The sequence below is a fragment of the Bufo bufo genome, chromosome 2, assembly GCF_905171765.1.
Source record: "Bufo bufo chromosome 2, aBufBuf1.1, whole genome shotgun sequence".
Lineage (NCBI taxonomy): Eukaryota > Metazoa > Chordata > Amphibia > Anura > Bufonidae > Bufo > Bufo bufo.
The window spans coordinates 279,215,380-279,235,847 of NC_053390.1; the positions used below are offsets into that span (position 1 = coordinate 279,215,380).

Here is a 20,468-nt window from a genome sequence, read left to right on the forward strand (position 1 = left end):
TTAAAACACAAAAAAACTATACACATGTGGTATTGTCAGTTTTACCGCATAGTCAACGCCGTAAAAATAATTTGTGGTCGGATCGGCTATCAGAAAGGTGAACCTAACCTATCTACAACAAGCAGTAGAGTTATGCCATGACTGCCGTGGTAGGGCAGCCTAAAGTGGGCCACCCTAATGTGAAGTGACTGTAAGATGGTGTGGGTGGGTGGGTGAAATCAGCTGAATCGGCGTCAGCCTGGGCCCACAGGTGCCAATAAATAGCCTAGTAATCAGCCAGCCTGGGCCCACAGGTACGTATGAATAGCCTTGTAATCAGCCAGCCTGGGCCCACAGGTGCATGTAATTAGCCTTGGAATCGGCATCCCCTCCCACAAATGCAGCAATATCTTGCTTATACTTAATAATCCCCCCCCCCCCAATTTGGAATTTTTTCCCTACTGCATTATATACAACTGTAAATGGTGCCATTAGAAACATTAGAAAGTACAACTTGTCTATGGCTATGTAAATGGGAAAATTAAGAAAATGATTACTTTAGGAAGGCTGGAAATAAAAAAACAAAAATGAAAAAACAAAACCTGAAAATCACCTGGTCTGAAAGGGTTAATGAGGCCTTATTGCTTTTTGTTATTTTACATTGTGTTGCTTTCAGTTCTTGTTCAAAATTCTTCTGGTTTCATTTGGACCAGAGAAATGTAGCTCTATGCTGCTGTCAGGTATTTGACCTTGCAGTACAGTTCTGCAATTGTCATTGGTGCACCCACAAGTGGCACAAGACAAGTCTAGCAAAGGCCAGTTCACACAACTGTTTTTGAGAAATCCGCTTAAAAAATCGGTGTGGAATACACGTCGTTTTTGATCCGTTTTTTTACGCGTCTTTTTGTTTTTAACCTCATCTTGAGGTTTTTGAAGCAGATCTGCACCAAAAATTTGCCAAAAACGCACACAAAACACATGGCCGTTTTTTTAATGCTTCCTACGCATTTTAATGGGAGATTCAGCACTGATTCTGCCCCAAGATAGGGCATGCTGCTTCTTTTTTCTAAAATTCTTTTTTTAATGTGTGTAAAAAAGAAAACAAATAAAAAACTGCCTCCAATTGAAATAGATAGGAGGCTGTTTTGAGGCTTTTTGTGTGTATGCAGATTTTGAGGCAGAAACACCTCAAAATCAGCGCAAAAAATCGGTGTGAACTGGCCCTAAGGGTCCTTTTACATAATATAGCCCAATTTCAGGCCATAACCAGCGCAGTTCGTTTAACATGCCTTTACACAGGCTTATGGGAAGTCACACTCTTAAACAAACGCTCATTCCGATAACTGGCTTCTACTTCTACTGTATATTGGAGGTGCAGAAACAGCTAGTATATAAAGAGTGCCTAAGGCTGTATACTCGCTTTCATGTAGGCTGACTACAGATCAGGAATGTGCTTTAAGCTAATGCATCTTGACATGTCTGAACATATTATATAACAGATTGTTCTTATTGTGTGCTTCCAGTAAGGCATGGGAACTGCAGTGGCGTACAACTTATCATCAACTGAGTGCAGAACTACTTTGACTTGTAATTTGCAGTTTTCTTTCCCACAAGAAAACATTCTAACTTGCAAAAATCATAGATCACTCCAAATTAAAGATGGCTTTATGTCTATAAAAAAAAAAAAAAATTAAAAAAAATTATTGTACCATCCAGACATGGGTGGCACCTTCATTACACACTCCTGTCTCTGCCCGAACTATTTACAGGTGCTTAGCAAAAGGAAATTTGGTGTCATGGTGCCTAATATGTTTCCTGCCATTGACAGCGAGTTACCATTGCCTTCAGGCGTAGCTAAAGGCTCATGGGCCCTGGTACAAGAGTTCAGCTTGGAGCCCCCCTTCCCTCAGCGTTTTGTGGCCAGGGGACAGGGAAGTACATAGCCTTCGTGCTGCCTGAGGCAAAAATTTAAATGCCACCCCCATGCCAAATTCTTGACTTAACCCCTTCCCTCCAGCCAGAGGTGTAACTTGACCTGCATGCACTTTCCATAATACCAGAGTCTTCTAATGGGGCACAAGGGTCTTTGGGCCTCCTCAGGCTCCTGGGCCCGGTAGCCACTGTTACCTCTGCACCCCCTATAGCTATCCCCCGATCGCCTTCATTTGCAGTGGTGTTGTGAGTGAAAAACCTGGACTACCATAGACTGGTCTTTAGCAACGAATCCAGGTTCTGTTTGGGATTCGACATAGAGGTTTGACTATAGAGGCCTTATGGTGAACGCTTGTATCCTGCCTTTGCTGTGGAGCGACACACTGCCCCAACCACTGGTGTGATGATCTGGGGAGCCATCACATACGACAGTCGGTCACCCTTAGGCTCCATTCACACGTCCGCAAAATGGGTCCGCATCCTTTCCGCAATTTTGCGGAATGGGTGCGGACCCATTCATTCTCTATGGGGACGGAATGGATGCGGACAGCACACAGTGTGCTGTCTGCAGCCGCAATTGCGGAGCGCGGCCCCAATTTTGGGTCCGCAGCTCCGCAAAAAGATAGAGCATGTCCTATTCTTGTCCGCAGCTTGCGGACAAGAATAGGCATTTCTATGGGGGTGACGGGCCGGTGTGTTGCGGACCCGCAATTTGCGGGTCCGCAACACACCACGGACGTGTGAATGGAGCCTTAGTAGTGATACAAGGGACACTAACAGCTCAGAGATGTGCAGGACCTCTTGCAGCCATGTGTGTTGCCTGTCATGGCTGGGCTTACAACTGGCATTTTTCAGCAGGACAATGCTTGCCCACACCACTTACTAGATTGCAACACTTTCTTGGCCTGCCTGGTCACCAGATTTATCACCATTTGAGGGACCAGCCAGTTTCGGCAACCTATGAGTGTGCAGGATCTACATGCCCAGCTGCCACATCTGCGGGCAAATGTACCGCAGGATATCATATGGAACCTGTGCGCCGCCATGCCCAACCGTATCTCCTCTTGTATCCAGGCTAGAAGTGGCCCATCAGGGTACTAGAGAATCCTTTTCAATTCTACAGTTTTCCCCAATACACGTATCCTTTCTCTCTAACCTTGTCATAATTGAAACATATCATCATTACATTCACACATTTCATTTGATTCCAACAACCCCTTGTTAGTGCTTTTTTTTTTTTTCAATAAGTGTTTTTACAGTGTATAGTTTATGTGCATACTGTAGTTTGCTTTTATATTGTTTATCGCAAGATGATACATAAAGGAGAAGTGAAATCCATTACCTCTAGTACAGATCCTTTTCATTGCCTCTAGTCGCCTGTTGTGCAAGAAGTTTTGACACGTCAAGTTCTGCTTTCTAATAGACTTCGGTGGTTATGTCCTGCTATGTCTGCATGTGCTTTACTAGAGGGAGGTTTGCTGTCTTAAATCTTTCTGGCATTGATTTGGCTAATAGACCATGTAGCAGGCAAATATTAATTTATTTAGAATATATAATTTATGTGCATTGATATGTAGCATGCTATACAATAACATACCTCCATATAGAAATCTATATAGAAACTATCATTTAGTTGTCTTTTTTTGTGTGAATGCTTTACAAGCGGTTGTTTGCTCCTACAAAATGACATGCTTGTGTATATTTATAGTGGATATGAAAGGAGGACTGTTTAGCGCACCATTTAGGCTCCGCCACTAACCACATCTGGGAACCATTTGCACAGTGGCTTATAATATAGTCTCTAATAAGAAGAGCTTTGAAAGACAGTGTGACACAGAATCTTTGCCTGTGGCCCAAGCCATAACATTTTTGGCATTTTGTTTGTGGGATTGATCACAAGTTTATGCTGATATACATACAGTGCCTTTAAATGTAGTTATCTTTCTAATTTATGTCATGTAAAGAAATAAATGAGTCTTTTTAGCAATTGTCTACAAAATAATAACATTTATTAAACCCGTCATAAATGGATGCATGTAGAAAAAGAGATTTCTGATCAGGCGCAAAATCACAGGCTCCAATACGTCTCTTAATGGTGAATCTTCTTTAATTGCATAAAAGATGAAGATGTATAGAACAACGCGTTTCGGGGCTCAAAATGTCCCCTTCATCAGGTTAACAGTAGTCAATGGATGCATGACTATTAAAGAGAAACTCAACTTTAGAAAAGCTTTTGAGCGGTCATAGTAACACATCAAAGGTTTTTATTGTTGGGGGTCCAGTGCTAAGACCCCTGCTGATGGCTAAAGTGAGGAGTTAGGGCTTGTTCACACGACCGTGTGAAGCCTGTGCTGTGGACCGCAAATTGCGGTCTGCAATGCACAGGCACCGACCGTGGCTCAGCCGCATGGGGATCGCGGACCCATTCGTCCGTTCCGCAAAAAGATAGAGCATATTCTATCTTTTTGCGGTGCGGAGGCACGGAACGGAACCTCAGAAAGCACTCCGTAGTGCTTCTGTAGTGTTCCGTGCTTCCGTTCCGCATCTCTGGATTTGCGGACCCATTTGAAGCGAATGGGTCCGCAGCTGTGATGCGGAATGTACACGGAACGGTGCCCGTGTATTGCGGATCTGCAAATGCGGGCCGCAATACGGCAACGGGCAGCACACGTTCAGGCTGGGTTCACACTTGAGCGTTTTACAGCGCGTTCAAACGCGCTGTAAAACGCTCAACACATGAAAACCAATGCTTCCCTATGGCCCTGGTTCTCACTTGAGCGTTTTACAGCGCGTTTGAACGCGCTGAAAAACGCCCTACGCTCAAACAAGTTCTTGAGCTTCTTTGGGGCGTTTTGACGCGCGTTTGTGGCCATAGGACACTACAGTCAATCACACAAACGCGCGTCAAAAGCGTGTTTACTATTGCAAAAAACGTGCATAAAAACGCGCGACAAAAACGCGCATATAAAATGCGCTCAAGTGTGAACCCAGCCTCAGTCTCTCCTCACTAATGAAGATTGCCTCATAGATTTTCTATTGAGCCTGTCTAAAGCAACTAGGAGAGACAACACTCAGGTGAGGGCTTCTGACTCCTTGTTTTGGCCATCAGCAGGGGTCTTGACACTCGGACCTCCGCTGATTCCAACCCAACAACTCCTCCTTGGTGCAGGAAATAAGTGTATTTACTGCATGTAGATTACGTGCATACTGTAGTAGTACTGTTTAACCGCTTAACGCATAAGGCTACTTTCACACTAGCGTTCGGAGCGGATCCGTCTGATGTTTCATCAGACGGATCCGCTCCGATAATGCAGACGTTCGCATCCGTTCAGAACGGATGCGTCTGCATTAAAACTTAGAAAATTTTCTAAGTGTGAAAGTTGTCTGAGCGGATCCGTTCAGACTTTACATTGTAAGTCAATGGGGAACGGATCCACTTGAAGATTGAGCCATATGGTGTCATCTTCAAGCGGATCCGCCCCCATTGACTTACATTGTAAGTCTGGACGGATCCGCTCGCCTCCGCACGGCCAGGCGGACACCCGAACGCTGCAAGCAGCCTTCAGGTGTCCGCTCACTGAGCGGAGGCTGAGCGCTGGCAGGCGGATGCATTCTCAGTGGATCCGCCTCCATAGAGAATGCATCAGGGCCGGGCGGCTGCGTTCAGGACCGCTCGTGAGCCCCTTCAAACGGTGCGCACGAGCGGACACCCGAACGCTAGTGTGAAAGTAGCCCTAATGCTGTACATGTATGGCATTATGTGCCTGCAATTGTATGGGGCGGGCTGCTGCAACTACATTGCACTATCACTACAAGGGGGGCGGGGAGTGGAAGTAAACATTAAAGAGGACGCAGCTCCTTAAAACATCTGGTTGGAGGAGGGTGCTTATATTGTTGACCTATCCTGAGGAAAGGTCATCGATTTTATCTGTAGCCTAGACGACCCCTTTAAACACAGTGATCTCTCAAGTTAGGGTCCATTCACACGTCTGTAGTGAATTGCGGATCCGCAATACACCCGGCCGGCACCCCCCATAGAACTGTCTATTCTTGTCCTGACAAGAATAGGACATGTTCTATTTTTTTCTGGAGCCACAGACCGGAAGTTCGGGGCCACGCTCCGGAAAGGCAGATGTGGACAGCACACTGTGTGCTGTCCGCATTCATTCCTGCCCCATAGAGAATGAATGGCTCCGCACCCGTTCCACAATTAGCGGAACGGGTCTGGACACATTCACGGACGTGTGAATGGACACTTACAATATTAATATGTTCTGGGGCGACCATTGTAACTCGAGACCATAGCTAGAAGAAACTTAGCAATCGCATCCAGGACCACCATGTATAGAAAAAAACAAGATTAATCACACTACTAATACAGATAAAGCACGCCATAACATATATATCGGACATCGCTGCTAAAAGCTGGTGAGCAGTTTTCAATTTTGAGGACAGGAACTTTAACCACCTCAGCCCCCAGTGCTTAAACACCCTGAAAGACCAGGCCACTTTTTACACTTCTGACCTACACTACTTTCACCGTTTATTGCTCGGTCATGCAACTTACCACCCAAATGAATTTTACCTCCTTTTCTTCTCACTAATAGAGCTTTCATTTGGTGGTATTTCATTGCTGCTGACATTTTTACTTTTTTTGTTATTAATCGAAATTTAACGATTTTTTTTGCAAAAAAATGACATTTTTCACTTTCAGTTGTAAAATTTTGCAAAAAAAACGACATCCATATAGAAATTTTGCTCTAAATTTATAGTTCTACATGTCTTTGATAAAAAAAAAATGTTTGGGTAAAAAAAAAATGGTTTGGGTAAAAGTTATAGCGTTTACAAACTATGGTACAAAAATGTGAATTTCCGCTTTTTGAAGCAGCTCTGACTTTCTGAGCACCTGTCATGTTTCCTGAGGTTCTACAATGCCCAGACAGTACAAACGCCCCACAAATGACCCCATTTCTGAAAGTACACACCCTAAGGTATTCGCTGAGGGGCATAGTGAGTTCATAGAACTTTTTATTTTTTGTCACAAGTTAGCGGAAAATGATGATTTTTTTTTTTTTTTTTTTTCTTACAAAGTCTCATATTCCACTAACTTGTGACAAAAAATAAAAAGTTCTATGAACTCACTATGCCCATCAGCGAATACCTTGGGGTCTCTTCTTTCCAAAATGGGGTCACTTGTGGGGTAGTTATACTGCCCTGGCATTCTAGGGGCCCAAATGTGTGGTAAGGAGTTTGAAATCAAATTCAGTAAAAAATGACCTGTGAAATCCGAAAGGTGCTCTTTGGAATATGGGCCCCTTTGCCCACCTAGGCTGCAAAAAAGTGTCACACATCTGGTATCCCCGTACTCAGGAGAAGTTGAGGAATGTGTTTTGGGGTGTCTTTTTACATATACCCATGCTGGGTGAGATAAATATCTTGGTCAAATGACAACTTTGTATAAAAAAATGGGAAAAGTTGTCTTTTGCCAAGATATTTCTCTCACCCAGCATGGGTATATATAAATTACACCCCAAAACACATTCCCCACCTTCTCCTGAGTACGGAGATACCAGATGTGTGACACTTTTTTGCAGCCTAGGTGGGCAAAGGGGCCCATATTCCAAAGAGCACCTTTCGGATTTCACTCATCATTTTTTACAGAATTTGATTTCTAACTCCTTACCACACATTTGGGCCCCTAGAATACCAGGGCAGTATAACTACCCCACAAGTGACCCCATTTTGGAAAGAAGACACCCCAAGCTATTCCGTGAGGGGCATGGCGAGTTCCTAGAATTTTTAATTTTTTGTCACAAGTTAGTGGAAAATGATGATTTTTTTTTTTTTTTTTTTTTTCATACAAAGTCTCATATTCCACTAACTTGTGACAAAAAATAAAAACTTCCATGAACTCACTATGCCCATCAGCGAATACCTTGGGGTCTCTTCTTTCCAAAATGGGGTCACTTGTGGGGTAGTTATACTGCCCTGGCATTCTAGGGGCCCAAATGTGTGGTAAGGAGTTTGAAATCAAATTCTGTAAAAAATGACGAGTGAAATCCGAAAGGTGCTCTTTGGAATATGGGCCCCTTTGCCCACCTAGGCTGCAAAAAAGTGTCACACATCTGGTATCCCCGTACTCAGGAGAAGTTGAGGAATGTGTTTTGGGGTGTCTTTTTACATATACCCATGCTGGGTGAGATAAATATCTTGGTCAAATGACAACTTTGTATAAAAAAATGGGAAAAGTTGTCTTTTGCCAAGATATAAAAAGTCATAATGTTCACACCCACAATGTAATGACATATTGTCCTGATGAAGGGGGCAGTCCGCCCCTGAAACGCGTAGACCAATATAAATAAAGACCCACTTTATTTTATCTATTTGAGTCCTGTCTTCTGCAGCAGCGCCGCTTTTTATAAGGTTCATTTTTTATACCTATCCACTATTCTCCATACCCCGGATATCGTGCTCCACGAAAACGGGTAAGAACCTGGGCAGCAGCAGCAGTCATCCCCGCAAGCTGGACGGGCTTTTACCAGCATAAGCGATTCATAGGAGTTGTGTCTCCTCACAACCCAATACGGTAAGCACAATCAGTGCATTGTTGTTTTTAATATTATCATACGGTTCTACACACGAGGCGCTGCCTCCTGTCTTTCTCCTTCTCTTACATGTCACTTGTGGGGTAGTTATACTGCCCTGGCATTCTAGGGGCCCAAATGTGTGGTAAGGAGTTTGAAATCAAATTCTGTAAAAAATGACGAGTGAAATCTGAAAGGTGCTCTTTGGAATATGGGCCCCTTTGCCCACCTAGGCTGCAAAAAAGTGTCACACATGTGGTATTGCCGTACTCAGGAGAAGTTGAGGAATGTGTTTTGGGGTGTCTTTTTACATATACCCATGCTGGGTGAGATAAATATCTTGGTCAAATGACAACTTTGTATAAAAAAATGGGAAAAGTTGTCTTTTGCCAAGATATTTCTCTCACCCAGCATGGGTATATATAAAATGACACCCCAAAACACATTCCCCACCTTCTCCTGAGTACGGAGATACCAGATGTGTGACACTTTTTTGCAGCCTAGGTGGGCAAAGGGGCCCATATTCCAAAGAGCACCTTTCGGATTTCACAGGTCATTTTTTACTGAATTTGATTTCAAACTCCTTACCACACATTTGGGCCCCTAGAATGCCAGGGCAGTATAACTACCCCACAAGTGACCCCATTTTGGAAAGAAGAGACCCCAAGGTATTCGCTGATGGGCATAGTGAGTTCATGGAAATTTTTTTTTTTTGTCACAAGTTAGTGGAATAGGAGACTTTGTATGAAAAAAAAAAAAAAAAAAAAAATCATCATTGTCCACTAACTTGTGACAAAAAATAAAAAATTCTAGGAACTTGCCATGCCCCTCACGGAATACCTTGGGGTGTCTTCTTTCCAAAATGGGGTCACTTGTGGGGCAGTTATACTGCCCTGGCATTTTCCAGGGGCCCTAATGTCTGGTAAGTAGGTAAATGACCTGTGAAATCTGAAAGGTGCTCTTTGGAATGTGGGCCCCTTTGCCCAGCTAGGCTGCAAAAAAGTGTCACACATCTGGTATCTCCGTACTCAGGAGAAGGTAAGGAATGTGTTTTGGGGTGTCATTTTACATATACCCATGCTGGGTGAGAGAAATATCTTGGCAAAAGACAACTTTTCCCATTTTTTTTATACAAAGTTGGCATTTGACCAAGATATTTATCTCACCCAGCATGGGTATATGTAAAATGACACCCCAAAACATATTCCCCAACTTCTGCTGAATACGGAGATACCACATGTGTGACACTTTTTTGCAGCCTAGGTGGGCAAAGGGGCCCAAATTCCTTTTAGGAGGGCATTTTTAGACATTTGGATACCAGACTTCTTCTCACGCTTTGGGGCCCCTAAAATGCCAGGGCAGTATAAATACCCCACATGTGACCCCATTTTGGAAAGAAGACACCCCAAGGTATTCAATGAGGGGCATGGCGAGTTCATTGAAAAAAAAAAATTTTGGCACAAGTTAGCGGAAATTGATTTTTTTGGATTTTGTTCTCACAAAGTCTCCCTTTCCGCTAACTTGGAACAAAAATTTCAATCTTTCATGGACTCAATATGCCCCTCAGCGAATACCTTGGGGTGTCTTCTTTCCAAAATGGTGTTATTTGTGGGGTGTTTGTACTGCCCTGGCATTTGAGGGTCTCCGCAATCATTACATGTATGCCCAGCATTAGGAGTTTCTGCTATTCTCCTTATATTGAGCATACGGGTAATGAGATTTTTTTTTTCCGTTCAGCCTCTGGGCTGAAAGAAAAAAATGAACGGCACAGATTTCTTCATTCGCATCGATCAATGTGGATGAAAAAATCTCTGCCAAAAAAAGAAAAAGGAGGGGAAAGGCGTCTGCCAGGACATAGGAGCTCCGCCCAACATCCATACCCACTTCAGCTCGTATGCCCTGGCAAACCAGATTTCTCCATTCACATCAATCGATGTGGATGAATAAATCATTGCCGGGATTTTTTTTTTTTATATATACAAAGTGTTTGCCAAAGTATATGAACACCGCCACCTCCTCAGCTCATATGCCTCGGCAAACGTATCTTTTACTGCAGAGGAGAAATCTCGTCTTGCAGCGCCGCATACACCGACTTGCGTGTAATCTGACAGCAGCGCAATGCTTCTGTCCGAATGCACATCAGTGCTGCAGCTGGTCGATCGGTTGGTCCACCTGGAAGGTAAAAAAAACAAAACAAAAAAGAAAAAACCAGGCCGCAATGCAATAACTTTATTAACTGTTGAACAGAACATAGAAACTTTTTTTAAACTTTTTTAACTGAACGTTTAACTTTTTTACTTACCGGTATTTTTTTTTTTGTTTAGTTTTTTTTACCTTTATAGAGCAAACCTCTCCTTCCCCATGGGACAATGTGCAAAGCGCAAATCGCCCAAAGATGTGGCGAAGTACGTTATGCACTTTATCCCAGGTGAAAGGAGAGGTTTGCAGCAGCTGTGAGAGAAAGGGCCCTAATAGCCCTGTGTGCCTGTCCTGGTGAGATGTGATCCCTATGCTAGGTGTACCTGTGTGTGGTACTTCCGGAAACACTCACCATAGCATAGGGCAGGGTGGTCCGGACAGTCAGGACAGAAATAGCGGGTGTCACGCCTTATTCCACTCCTGCTACAGACACAACATTTTTTTCGGGGTGGCGGTTGGGTTGAGGTACCAGCAACGACACTGGGGAAATGTCGCTCGTGTAGACGGCTAACTACACTGGTGGATGGGGCCACGGAACCTCCCGGATAAATGAGGTTCTCGATGATCTCTTCCTGGAATTTGAGGAAGGATCCTGTTCTCCCAGCCTTACTGTAGAGAACAAAACTATTATAGGCAGCCAATTGAATTAAATATACAGACACCTTCTTATACCAGCGTCTGGTTCTGCGGGAAACTAAATAGGGAGCCAACATCTGGTCATTGAAGTCCACCCCTCCCATGAGCGCATTATAGTCGTGGACTGAGAGGGGCTTTTCAATGACACGGGTTGCCCTTTCAATTTGGATTGTCGTGTCTGCGTGAATGGAGGAGAGCATGTAAACGTCACGCTTGTCTCTCCATTTCACCGCGAGCAGTTCTTCGTTACACAAGGCAGCCCTCTCCCCCCTTGCAAGACGGGTGGTTACAAGCCGTTGGGGGAAGCCCACGCGACTAGTTCGCGCGGTGCCACAGGCGCAAATCCGTTCTAGAAACAAATGCCTAAAGAGGGCCACACTTGTGTAAAAATTGTCCACATAAAGATGGTACCCCTTGCCGAATAAGGGTGACACCAAGTCCCAGGCTGTCTTACCACTGCTCCCCAGGTAGTCAGGGCAACCGACCGGCTCCAGGGTCTGATCTTTTCCCTCATAGATCCGAAATTTGTGGGTATAGCCTGTGGCCCTTTCACAGAGCTTATACAATTTGACCCCATACCGGGCACGCTTGCTTGGGATGTATTGTTTGAAGCCAAGGCGCCCGGTAAAATGTATTAGGGACTCGTCTACGCAGATGTTTTGCTCGGGGGTATACAAATCTGCAAATTTCTGGTTGAAATGGTCTATGAGGGGCCGAATTTTGTGGAGCCGGTCAAAAGCTGGGTGGCCTCTGGGACGGGAGGTGGTGTTGTCGCTAAAGTGCAGGAAACGCAGGATGGTCTCAAATCGTGTCCTGGACATAGCAGCAGAGAACATGGGCATGTGATGAATCGGGTTCGTGGACCAATATGACCGCAATTCATGCTTTTTAGTTAGACCCATGTTGAGGAGAAGGCCCAGAAAAATTTTAAGTTCGGAAACTTGGACTGGTTTCCACCGGAAAGACTGGGCATAAGAGCTTCCCGGGTTGGCGGATATAAATTGTGTGGCATACCGGTTTGTCTCTGCCACGACTAAGTCCAAGAGCTCCGCAGTCAAGAACAGCTCAAAAAATCCCAGGGCCGAACCGATTTGAGCCGTCTCAACCCGAACTCCAGACTGGGAGGTGAAAGGGGGAACTACAGGTGCGGCTGAAGTTGGTGACTGCCAATCAGGGTTTGCCAGCACCTCAGGGATTCTAGGGGCTCTACGGGCCTGTCTGCGCGGTGGCTGCGACGGGGTAACTAGTGCACGTGCCACCGTACCAGCTTCAACTGCCCTTCTGGTGCTCGCCACGTCACCATGTTGTACGGCAGTGCTGGTACTAGGTCCAGGAAGGGCTGCGCTGCTGGTGTATGCCTCACCACGTGATCCGGCAGCGACAGCCCCACTCTGCTGCTCTTGAAGCGGATCCTGCATAACCTGTGGTCTAGCGACACGGGGCCGGGTACGCCTGGTGCTGCCAGGGACCTCCACCTCCTCGTCCGAACTTTGGGTCAGAGAGCCACTGCTTTCCACAGGTTCATATTCTGACCCGCTAGATTCGTCAGATGAGGGTTCCCACTCCTCATCCGACTGGGTCAGAATCCTGTAGGCCTCTTCAGAAGAATACCCCCTGTTTGACATTTTGGACTACTAAATTTAGGGGTATTCCCTGAGACTACCCAAGAAAAAAAGCAAGCCTGTCTTACAAAGGGGAGGCTAGCGAAGTACCGGAGGCCGCTGCGGTTGATTAAAAAATATCAAAACTGATTTTTTTATCGCCGCAGTGCGTGTAAAGTGAATGTGCAGTGATCAAAAAACAAATTTTTTTTTGTCACTGCGGTGGGGCGGGCGTGGGTGAACGCACGTGTGGGCGACCGATCAGGCCTGATCGGGCAAACACTGCGTTTTGAGTGGAGGGCGAATTAAAGTGACACTAATACAATTATAGATCTGACCGTGATCAGTTTTGATCACTTACAGATACTATAAAAGTACAAATGCTGATTAGCGATACGCTAAACAGCGAATAAAAGTGACTGCGGTGCGGTGGGCTGGGCGCTAACTGACGCTAACTACCTAACCAAGGGGCCTAAACTATCCCTAAAACCTAACAGCCAATACTAGTGGGAAAAAAAAGTGACAGTTTACACTGATCACTTTTTGTCTTTCACTAAGTGATTGACAGGGGGCGATCAAGGGGTTAATTAGGATGATGGGGGTGATGGAAGGTGATCAGGGGCTAAGGTGTAGTGTTGGTGGGTACTCACAGTGATCTCTGCTTCTCTGCTGGATCCAACCGACGAAAAGGACCAGCAGAGAAGCAGAGAAGCCATATAACAGATCATATTTACTAATATGATCTGTTATCTGGCTTCTGATTTGATTTTTTGAAAATCGCCAGCCTGCCAGCCAATGATCGTTGCTGGCAGGCTGGTGACAAAATACTTCTTTAACTTTTGCCGGCCCGCGATGCGCATGCGCGGGCCGGCAATGCACGAAATCTCGCGTCTCGCGAGAGGACGCACCGGCGCGTCCACCCAGAACAACAGGACCGCCGCAAAGACGCAATCCTGCGTACGGCGGTCCTGAGGAGGTTAAAGGGGTTGTCTGTATAGAAGCGATCCATACCATTGAAATGAATGGGACGGCTTGGGTGTAATTACACCTGCTCACTGCTGCAGATGCAATGGCTAGAAGGTAAGCAGTGAAGAGGAGGCGGCGATGGCACGGTGCGCGCCTTCTCTTCAAACAGCTGATCGGCGGGGGTGCCGGGTGTTGAACCCCAGCGAATCTGATATTGATGACCTATCCTGAGGATAGATCATCAATAAATATAACTTTGACAACCCCTTTAAGGGTCAAGTTTCCTGATGCAGTTTTGGAAGCCAAAACCAGGAGTGAATAAAAAAAAAAGAGAATTCGTATCTGTCCATATCTATACTTTCTCTCCTTTTATCATCCACTGCTAATATTGGCTTTCAAAACTGCATAAGGAAACCTCGACGTGTCTCTGTACCTTAACACATACCGACTGTACCAGAAAACAAAGTGGAGCATCTGCATCTGGTGTCCAGAGGAGCAGCTCATCCTGGCACAGGTAGAAAGACCGCAGTACAGTACGTGACACCCTGCGCCAATCCCCTTTTATGTGCTACATTCCATGTGGCACCACTGACTAGTGGTATTGTGTTTACACTGCATGGAAGCTTACTTTAGGCCCTATATTTTGGTAGTATTCCAGCTCTGTGTATTAAAGGAAATGAATCCTCTTTATTTTTTTTACTTCTTAAAACCAGATCATGACACACACAACTTTTTCTATTCTGTTTTTATTCTCTGGTTGTAGTGTGTGTGTGTTTATGGGTGTTGTCTGTCATTGTAATCCTGCTTGCCATGGTAATGAGATGTCGTTTGTGGCAGTATTGTTTGAGCACTATATGGCACCATTTTGTTAACATTAAATGGACAGTGTTATTTGCACATGGGATGGCTATTCAGTGTAAAACATTATTTGGTGTAAGCATAAAGCACAGATACTGAAGAGTGGTAGATAAAGTCTATTGTGGTCTATCTTGGAGAGTGAAAAAAGCACATTCCACGTTGGTTAGGGGAGTTGAGTGGCGTGAGGGTTAGTTTTTCTAAAAAATTTATGCAATGCCTTAGCAAAATGGCAACTTTTTCAGACACTCGCCTGGAAACTACTGTGCAATCACCCATCATCTGAAAGTTTTACCTCTGTCTGTCTATCTGTTCTAACGGAAGAATAGTGTCCAGGGGCGTAGCTTTAGGGGGTGCAGAGGTAGCAGTCGCTACCGGGCCCAGGACCCTGAGATCACCCAAAGACCCTTGTGCCTCATATAGAAGTGCACACTGGGAGGGCTCTGTTATAGATTTTGCCCTGGGTCCCATAATCTTCAAGTTACACCTCTGACTGGAGGGAAGGGGTTAGGTCAAATGTTTGCCTCAGGCTGCAGGAAGGCTATGTGCTCCCCTGCCCCTTCCACAAAGCACTGAGGGACGGGGGGCCCAAGCTGAACTCTTGCACCAGGGCCCATGAGCCTTTAGCTACACCCGATAGTGCTGTATACTGTCCCGTGCAGATTCAAGTGTAATACTGCTAGTTTAGGTGCGTAATATCTCAGTCTGCCCAAACAATCTCAGTGCACAATTTCATGATGCATCCATCTGTCGACTTTTAAAATTAGTACATTCATTTTTCTTAAACTCGGACCGGTTGCATTTATAGGCTATGACTGGGATATTAATGATATCGCCTAAAATAACTGGTTTCTTATGATTTCTCTTGAATAAGTAGTGTCTTTTTCTACTCCAGGAATCGAAAGTGAAGTATGACCGATACCTCATCCCTCCAAAAACAAAGTGCTCTAGATATTGATGACAGCCAAGGAGATGACGTCTCAACACACAATGAGAATTTTCCTCTGTCTTCCTTGGCCAACTTGTTTGAGAATGAAGAAGGGGCAGTACCCGCAGAGGTGAATAGGACTCCACAGCCTTCTTCAGATGGCAAGCAAAACCTTAGGATTAGATTTCAAGGTGCTTTCAAAAAAGGTATTTCAAATCCAATGGATCTTTTGGAATCAACCATTTATGAGTCTTCAGTGGTGCCGGCACCAAAGAAAGCCCCTATGGACTCATTGTTTGATTATGGGACTTATCACCATCATCCTACAGAAAACCGGCGTAGACGAAAGAAGATACTTGCAGAGTAAGTAATGACCTCTTATTCCTGGAGACCTCTGTGGTTTTAAAGGGAATGTATCACCTAGATTTTTTTTTTATATGTTTTATTTTCTGATCTAGATTTTTTAATTTTCTTTTTTTAAATCCTGTTTTCCGTAATTGATTACGAGGGCGACCTCCTGAGCTGCTGTTAAAGGGAATCTGTCAGCAGATTTGTACCTATGAAACTGGCTGACCTGTTACATGTGCACTTGGCAGCTAAAGGCATCTGAGTTCCCATGTTCATTTGCACCCGCATTGCCGAGAAAGTTAACTTTTTAATATATGAAAATGAGCCTCCAATTGCCGTTAAGCTCTCTGCAATTGCCGCACCCTCTCCCATTTTACTTGACAGGGCCAGGCACTGTAAACGTGATCACACCTGCCTTGCCCTGTTAATCAAAGTGCAGAGGGCATGGCAGTTGTAGAGAGAGCGGAGCCTCTAGGAGTAATGGCAATGCCCCCGTTGCTTCTGGAGGCTCATTTACATATAATAAAACATAATTTTTGTCAGCGAGGCAGGTACATATGAACATGGGACCAACACAGACGCCTTCAGCTGCCAAGTGCAAATGTAACAGGTCAGACAGTGTCATAGGTACAAATCTGTTAACAGATGCCCTTTTAAAAGCATTCCGAGATGTGCTTTACAGAAAACACATGGACCATAGGAACCTGTAGTCTGGAGATGTTCATTGACTTCTATAGGAGAGTTTTCTAGGCATGCATTGTGCAAAAGTCAATGTGCAGGTAAAGGAAGGAGGTGAGCTGTGTGAATAGTGGATTTTGTGTTATTTGTATATCAGTGTTATATTTCACTGTAATCCTGTCTGTGATGATTATGAGATGACTGAGAAGTGATTTCTGCAGGGAGCCTATAATAAGGCTCAGTGCCTAGTGTGAACATTGCAGGATTTTTGTTTAAATATAGACAGTAACATGAAAAAATAATTTTAAAAAAATCCTTAAGAAATTAACAGGTATTTAATACCTGATCTGTCAGAGTTCAACTCCTGCTGGAAGGGACGGTTGCGCTTGGCATTTGTGCAGCTCGGTCTGTCACGAAATAACCACTGAGCAATAGAAGTTGTCACCCGTGTGCAGTTTATTGGAGTCCACACATGAAGTTGGAGGGATTCCAAGTTCCCATATTGAAACAAATCCAGGAGGAGAGAATGCCTCAGCTTGTTCTCACACCTCCCAACAATGGACTACCACCTCCAGTCTCCGAGATATCCAGAAACGCATCCGTCCCTCCCCTGTCTGTACTAGCAGGGGCTGGGTTTACTACCCCCGCGGAGAGGAATGCTTTGAAGCATGGCCAGACCACTGCAGTAGTGTTGAGATCCCAAACCTAACATGACAGAGGTCATCAGCATACCTTATCTCTGGTACCAGGGAGATGTGAAGACCATCACTGCAACCCCCAATATCTAATACAACACACACTGACTAATAAAAGCACATTGACCAGATATATACAAAATCATGGAAAAATGATATAGTCCACTGTGACACGGTCCCATTCAGGTGTATCAAATTGAGCTGCAATATACAGCCGCTATATAATGGATGGCAATGTGATTGGTGACCTATGAAGAGGCTGCAGCGCTTGTCCATGCACCAGCAGGTGTGCTGTGAGTTGGACCCCACCCATCAGATTTTGATGACTTATACCAGGCATGCTCAACCTGTGGCCCTCCAGCTGTTGCAAAACTACAACTCCTATCATTCCCTGACAGCCTACAGCCATCATCCTACAGAAGGGCATCGTGGGAGTTGTAGTTTTGCAACAGCTGGAGGGCCGCAGGTTGACATGCCTGACTTATACTATGGATAGGTCATCAGACCAGATAAAAAATGAATTGCCTTCTAGTATTCCCTGCTCCTCTGTCACTGGGCCTCTTCAGCTCCAGGTGCCATCCACCACGCAGCCGCCATACACACTATGTCCTGACACTAGATAGTAGCCTTATTTCCTGCTCTGGTCCGATCACAGCCCTAGATAATAAAAAGTCCCTTTGAAATCAAACGTCCAACTATTTCTCCCAGCTCCGCTATACACATGCATGTTCGGCTACAGTAGGCCAAGTGGGAATGGGCAGAGAATAACGCTGCAACTAGAGATGAGTGACGTTTTGGAGAATTCGATTTGGCTGCTTCATTATTTTTGTAAGTAGCCGCTGCAATGACAGCTGTGACAGCGCCGCTCCCCATCATTGTACCCCTCAGATGCCACGTTCATACATGATTGCGCCATCTGAGAAAAGAAATGCAGTGTAAAATTTACAGAAACGAAGATTAAATCATCCATTTGCTTGCGATGGGCTGGCCGCCGCCATTGTGCTTGAAGATCTGGTGCAAAATCTTGTGTGGCCCAAGATGACATCATCAGGTAAGTATGATTTTTTTCATTTTTATTTTTATTTTTATTTTTTTTACACTATTTCAGGTTAAATTGATTCGCTAGCACGAAGCACAAGGAATTCTCTGCAAATCAAATTTATCTTGGAATTTGGATTGAATTCCACTTCGTTGGATTGGATTCGCTCATCTCTAACTGCAGCCATGTGATCTGACTCCAGCTTATCTCCAGTGGGAGCAAGGCACCAAGCATGTTAAAATACAAAAGGGGCCACAAACTTTAGACTAACGTTGTTTGAACCCAATGATTTGGTGACACCAGATGATCATCTGTTTTGTCCCAACTCTCCCTCCATGACCGATGTTGGAGGACAGAATGAACATGCCTGATTCTGTGTTTTCAAGGTAGATAAATACCCCCCAGGTTTGTCAGTAAATTATTTCCCTCTCCCTATTGAGAACACTTGCATGCTCGGCTGTGCCTAGCATGGTTGTGTATGGAATAGCTGTGGGTGGAATGAGCATTTGGCCAATAGCTATCTAAGGTATATGACGGTGCATGATCCCTCTTTCCCCACAGCATTTCCCCTAAGGGGACAGTCAGGAGATCCCCATGCAAATGGCCACCTTTTGGGTGTAGATGCTTAAGTTAAAAAATAGCATTGCAAGTAGGAGAGATTCTCTTTAAATACACTTTACAAAAGCTGCACGGATGAGGAAACATGTTAGGCATCTTGCTGTGCCTCCTGCACATAACTGCTGTAGCCTCCCTTTAGTAAAGGAGCAAGAGTGCGAGTTATTACATACAGTTTGTCTGAAATAGCTTTAAAGGGGTTTTCTAAGACTTTTTAACTGGCCTATCCTCTGAATAGGTCATCAGTATCTGATCACTCGGGGTCTAGCGCCCGGGACCCCTGCAATAAACTGTTTTAGAATACTCCGGAGGTCCAGTGAGCGCCACTGCGCTTGCAAAAAACACAGCACCGTACATTGTATAGCGGCTGTACTTGCATTCATGGGCTGAGCTGCGCCTAGGTCATGTGACAGATGAATGTGACGTCACATGGCCTAGGGAAAAGTGCAAGAAGGCTATGACACTACTGCGAGCGCCAGTGCCTTCTCAAACTGCTGATCGGTGGGTGTCCTGGATGACGGACTCCCAGCAATCAGATACTGATGATGATGTCTCTGAAAATCCCTTTACCTACTTGTGCCTTCATTTCACATCAATCAATATTTCTGTATCTAACCCTATTGATATAGAGAATGTTAATTTGTTAAATGGGTTATGATTAGGGTTGAGCGAACCCGAACTGTAAAGTTCAGGTTCGTACCGAACTTTACGGTGTTCGGCACCCGAACGTTTCAGTAAAAGTTCGGGTAATATTAATATACCCTCGGATCAGAGTTTTCTCCAATCCGATGGTATATTTTAACTTGAAGCGTCCCCATCACCATGGGAACACCTCCATGTTAGAATATACCATTGGATTTGAGTTAGCTTGTATATTCTAACACAGAGGCGTTCCCATAGTGATGGGGACAGTTCAAGTTAGAATATACTGAGAACTGTGGACATAACGGCCCCCTGCTGCCTGGCAGCACCTGATCTCTTACAGGGGGCTGTGATCTGCACAATTAACCTCTCAGGTGCCACACCTGAGGGGTTAATTGTGCGGATCTCAGCCCCCTGTAAGAGATCTGGTGCTGCCAGGCAGCAGGGGCCAGACCCCCCTCCCTCCCCAGTATTAAAATCATTGGTGGCCAGTGCGGCCCCCCCACCCCCACCTCCCCTATTAAAATCATTGGTGTCCACTGCGGCCTCCCCTCTCCCCCTTTAATTAAAATCATTGGTTAACAACCCCCCTCACCCCCCCTTCCCCCATCATTGGTGGCAGCGGAGCGGCAGTTCCGATCGGAGTCCCATTTTAATCGCTGGGGCTCCGATCGGTTACCATGGCAGCCAGGATGATACTGCAGTCCTGGCTGCCATGGTTACTTAGCACTTTTAGCAGCATTATACTTGCGTGCGCTGTCTGTGGCCGGC

The 20,468-nt window shown here is 45.0% G+C and overlaps 1 protein-coding gene across 2 annotated transcripts in view; it reads left to right on the forward strand.

The window, feature by feature from the left end:
- TRPV4 (transient receptor potential cation channel subfamily V member 4) overlaps window positions 1-20,468 on the forward strand; it is a 110,511-nt gene that overhangs the window by 19,895 nt on the left and 70,148 nt on the right. Inside the window, exons 1-2 of one of the 2 annotated variants that reach the window (XM_040416585.1) lie at window positions 1,738-1,748; window positions 15,648-16,043. In XM_040416585.1, coding sequence (XP_040272519.1) covers window positions 15,664-16,043 — 380 coding nt within the window. In that variant the 5' untranslated portion in view covers window positions 1,738-1,748; window positions 15,648-15,663. Of the gene's footprint in view, window positions 1-1,737; window positions 1,749-15,647; window positions 16,044-20,468 lie in introns of those variants that run through there. The other variant, XM_040416586.1, reaches the window with a different exon arrangement.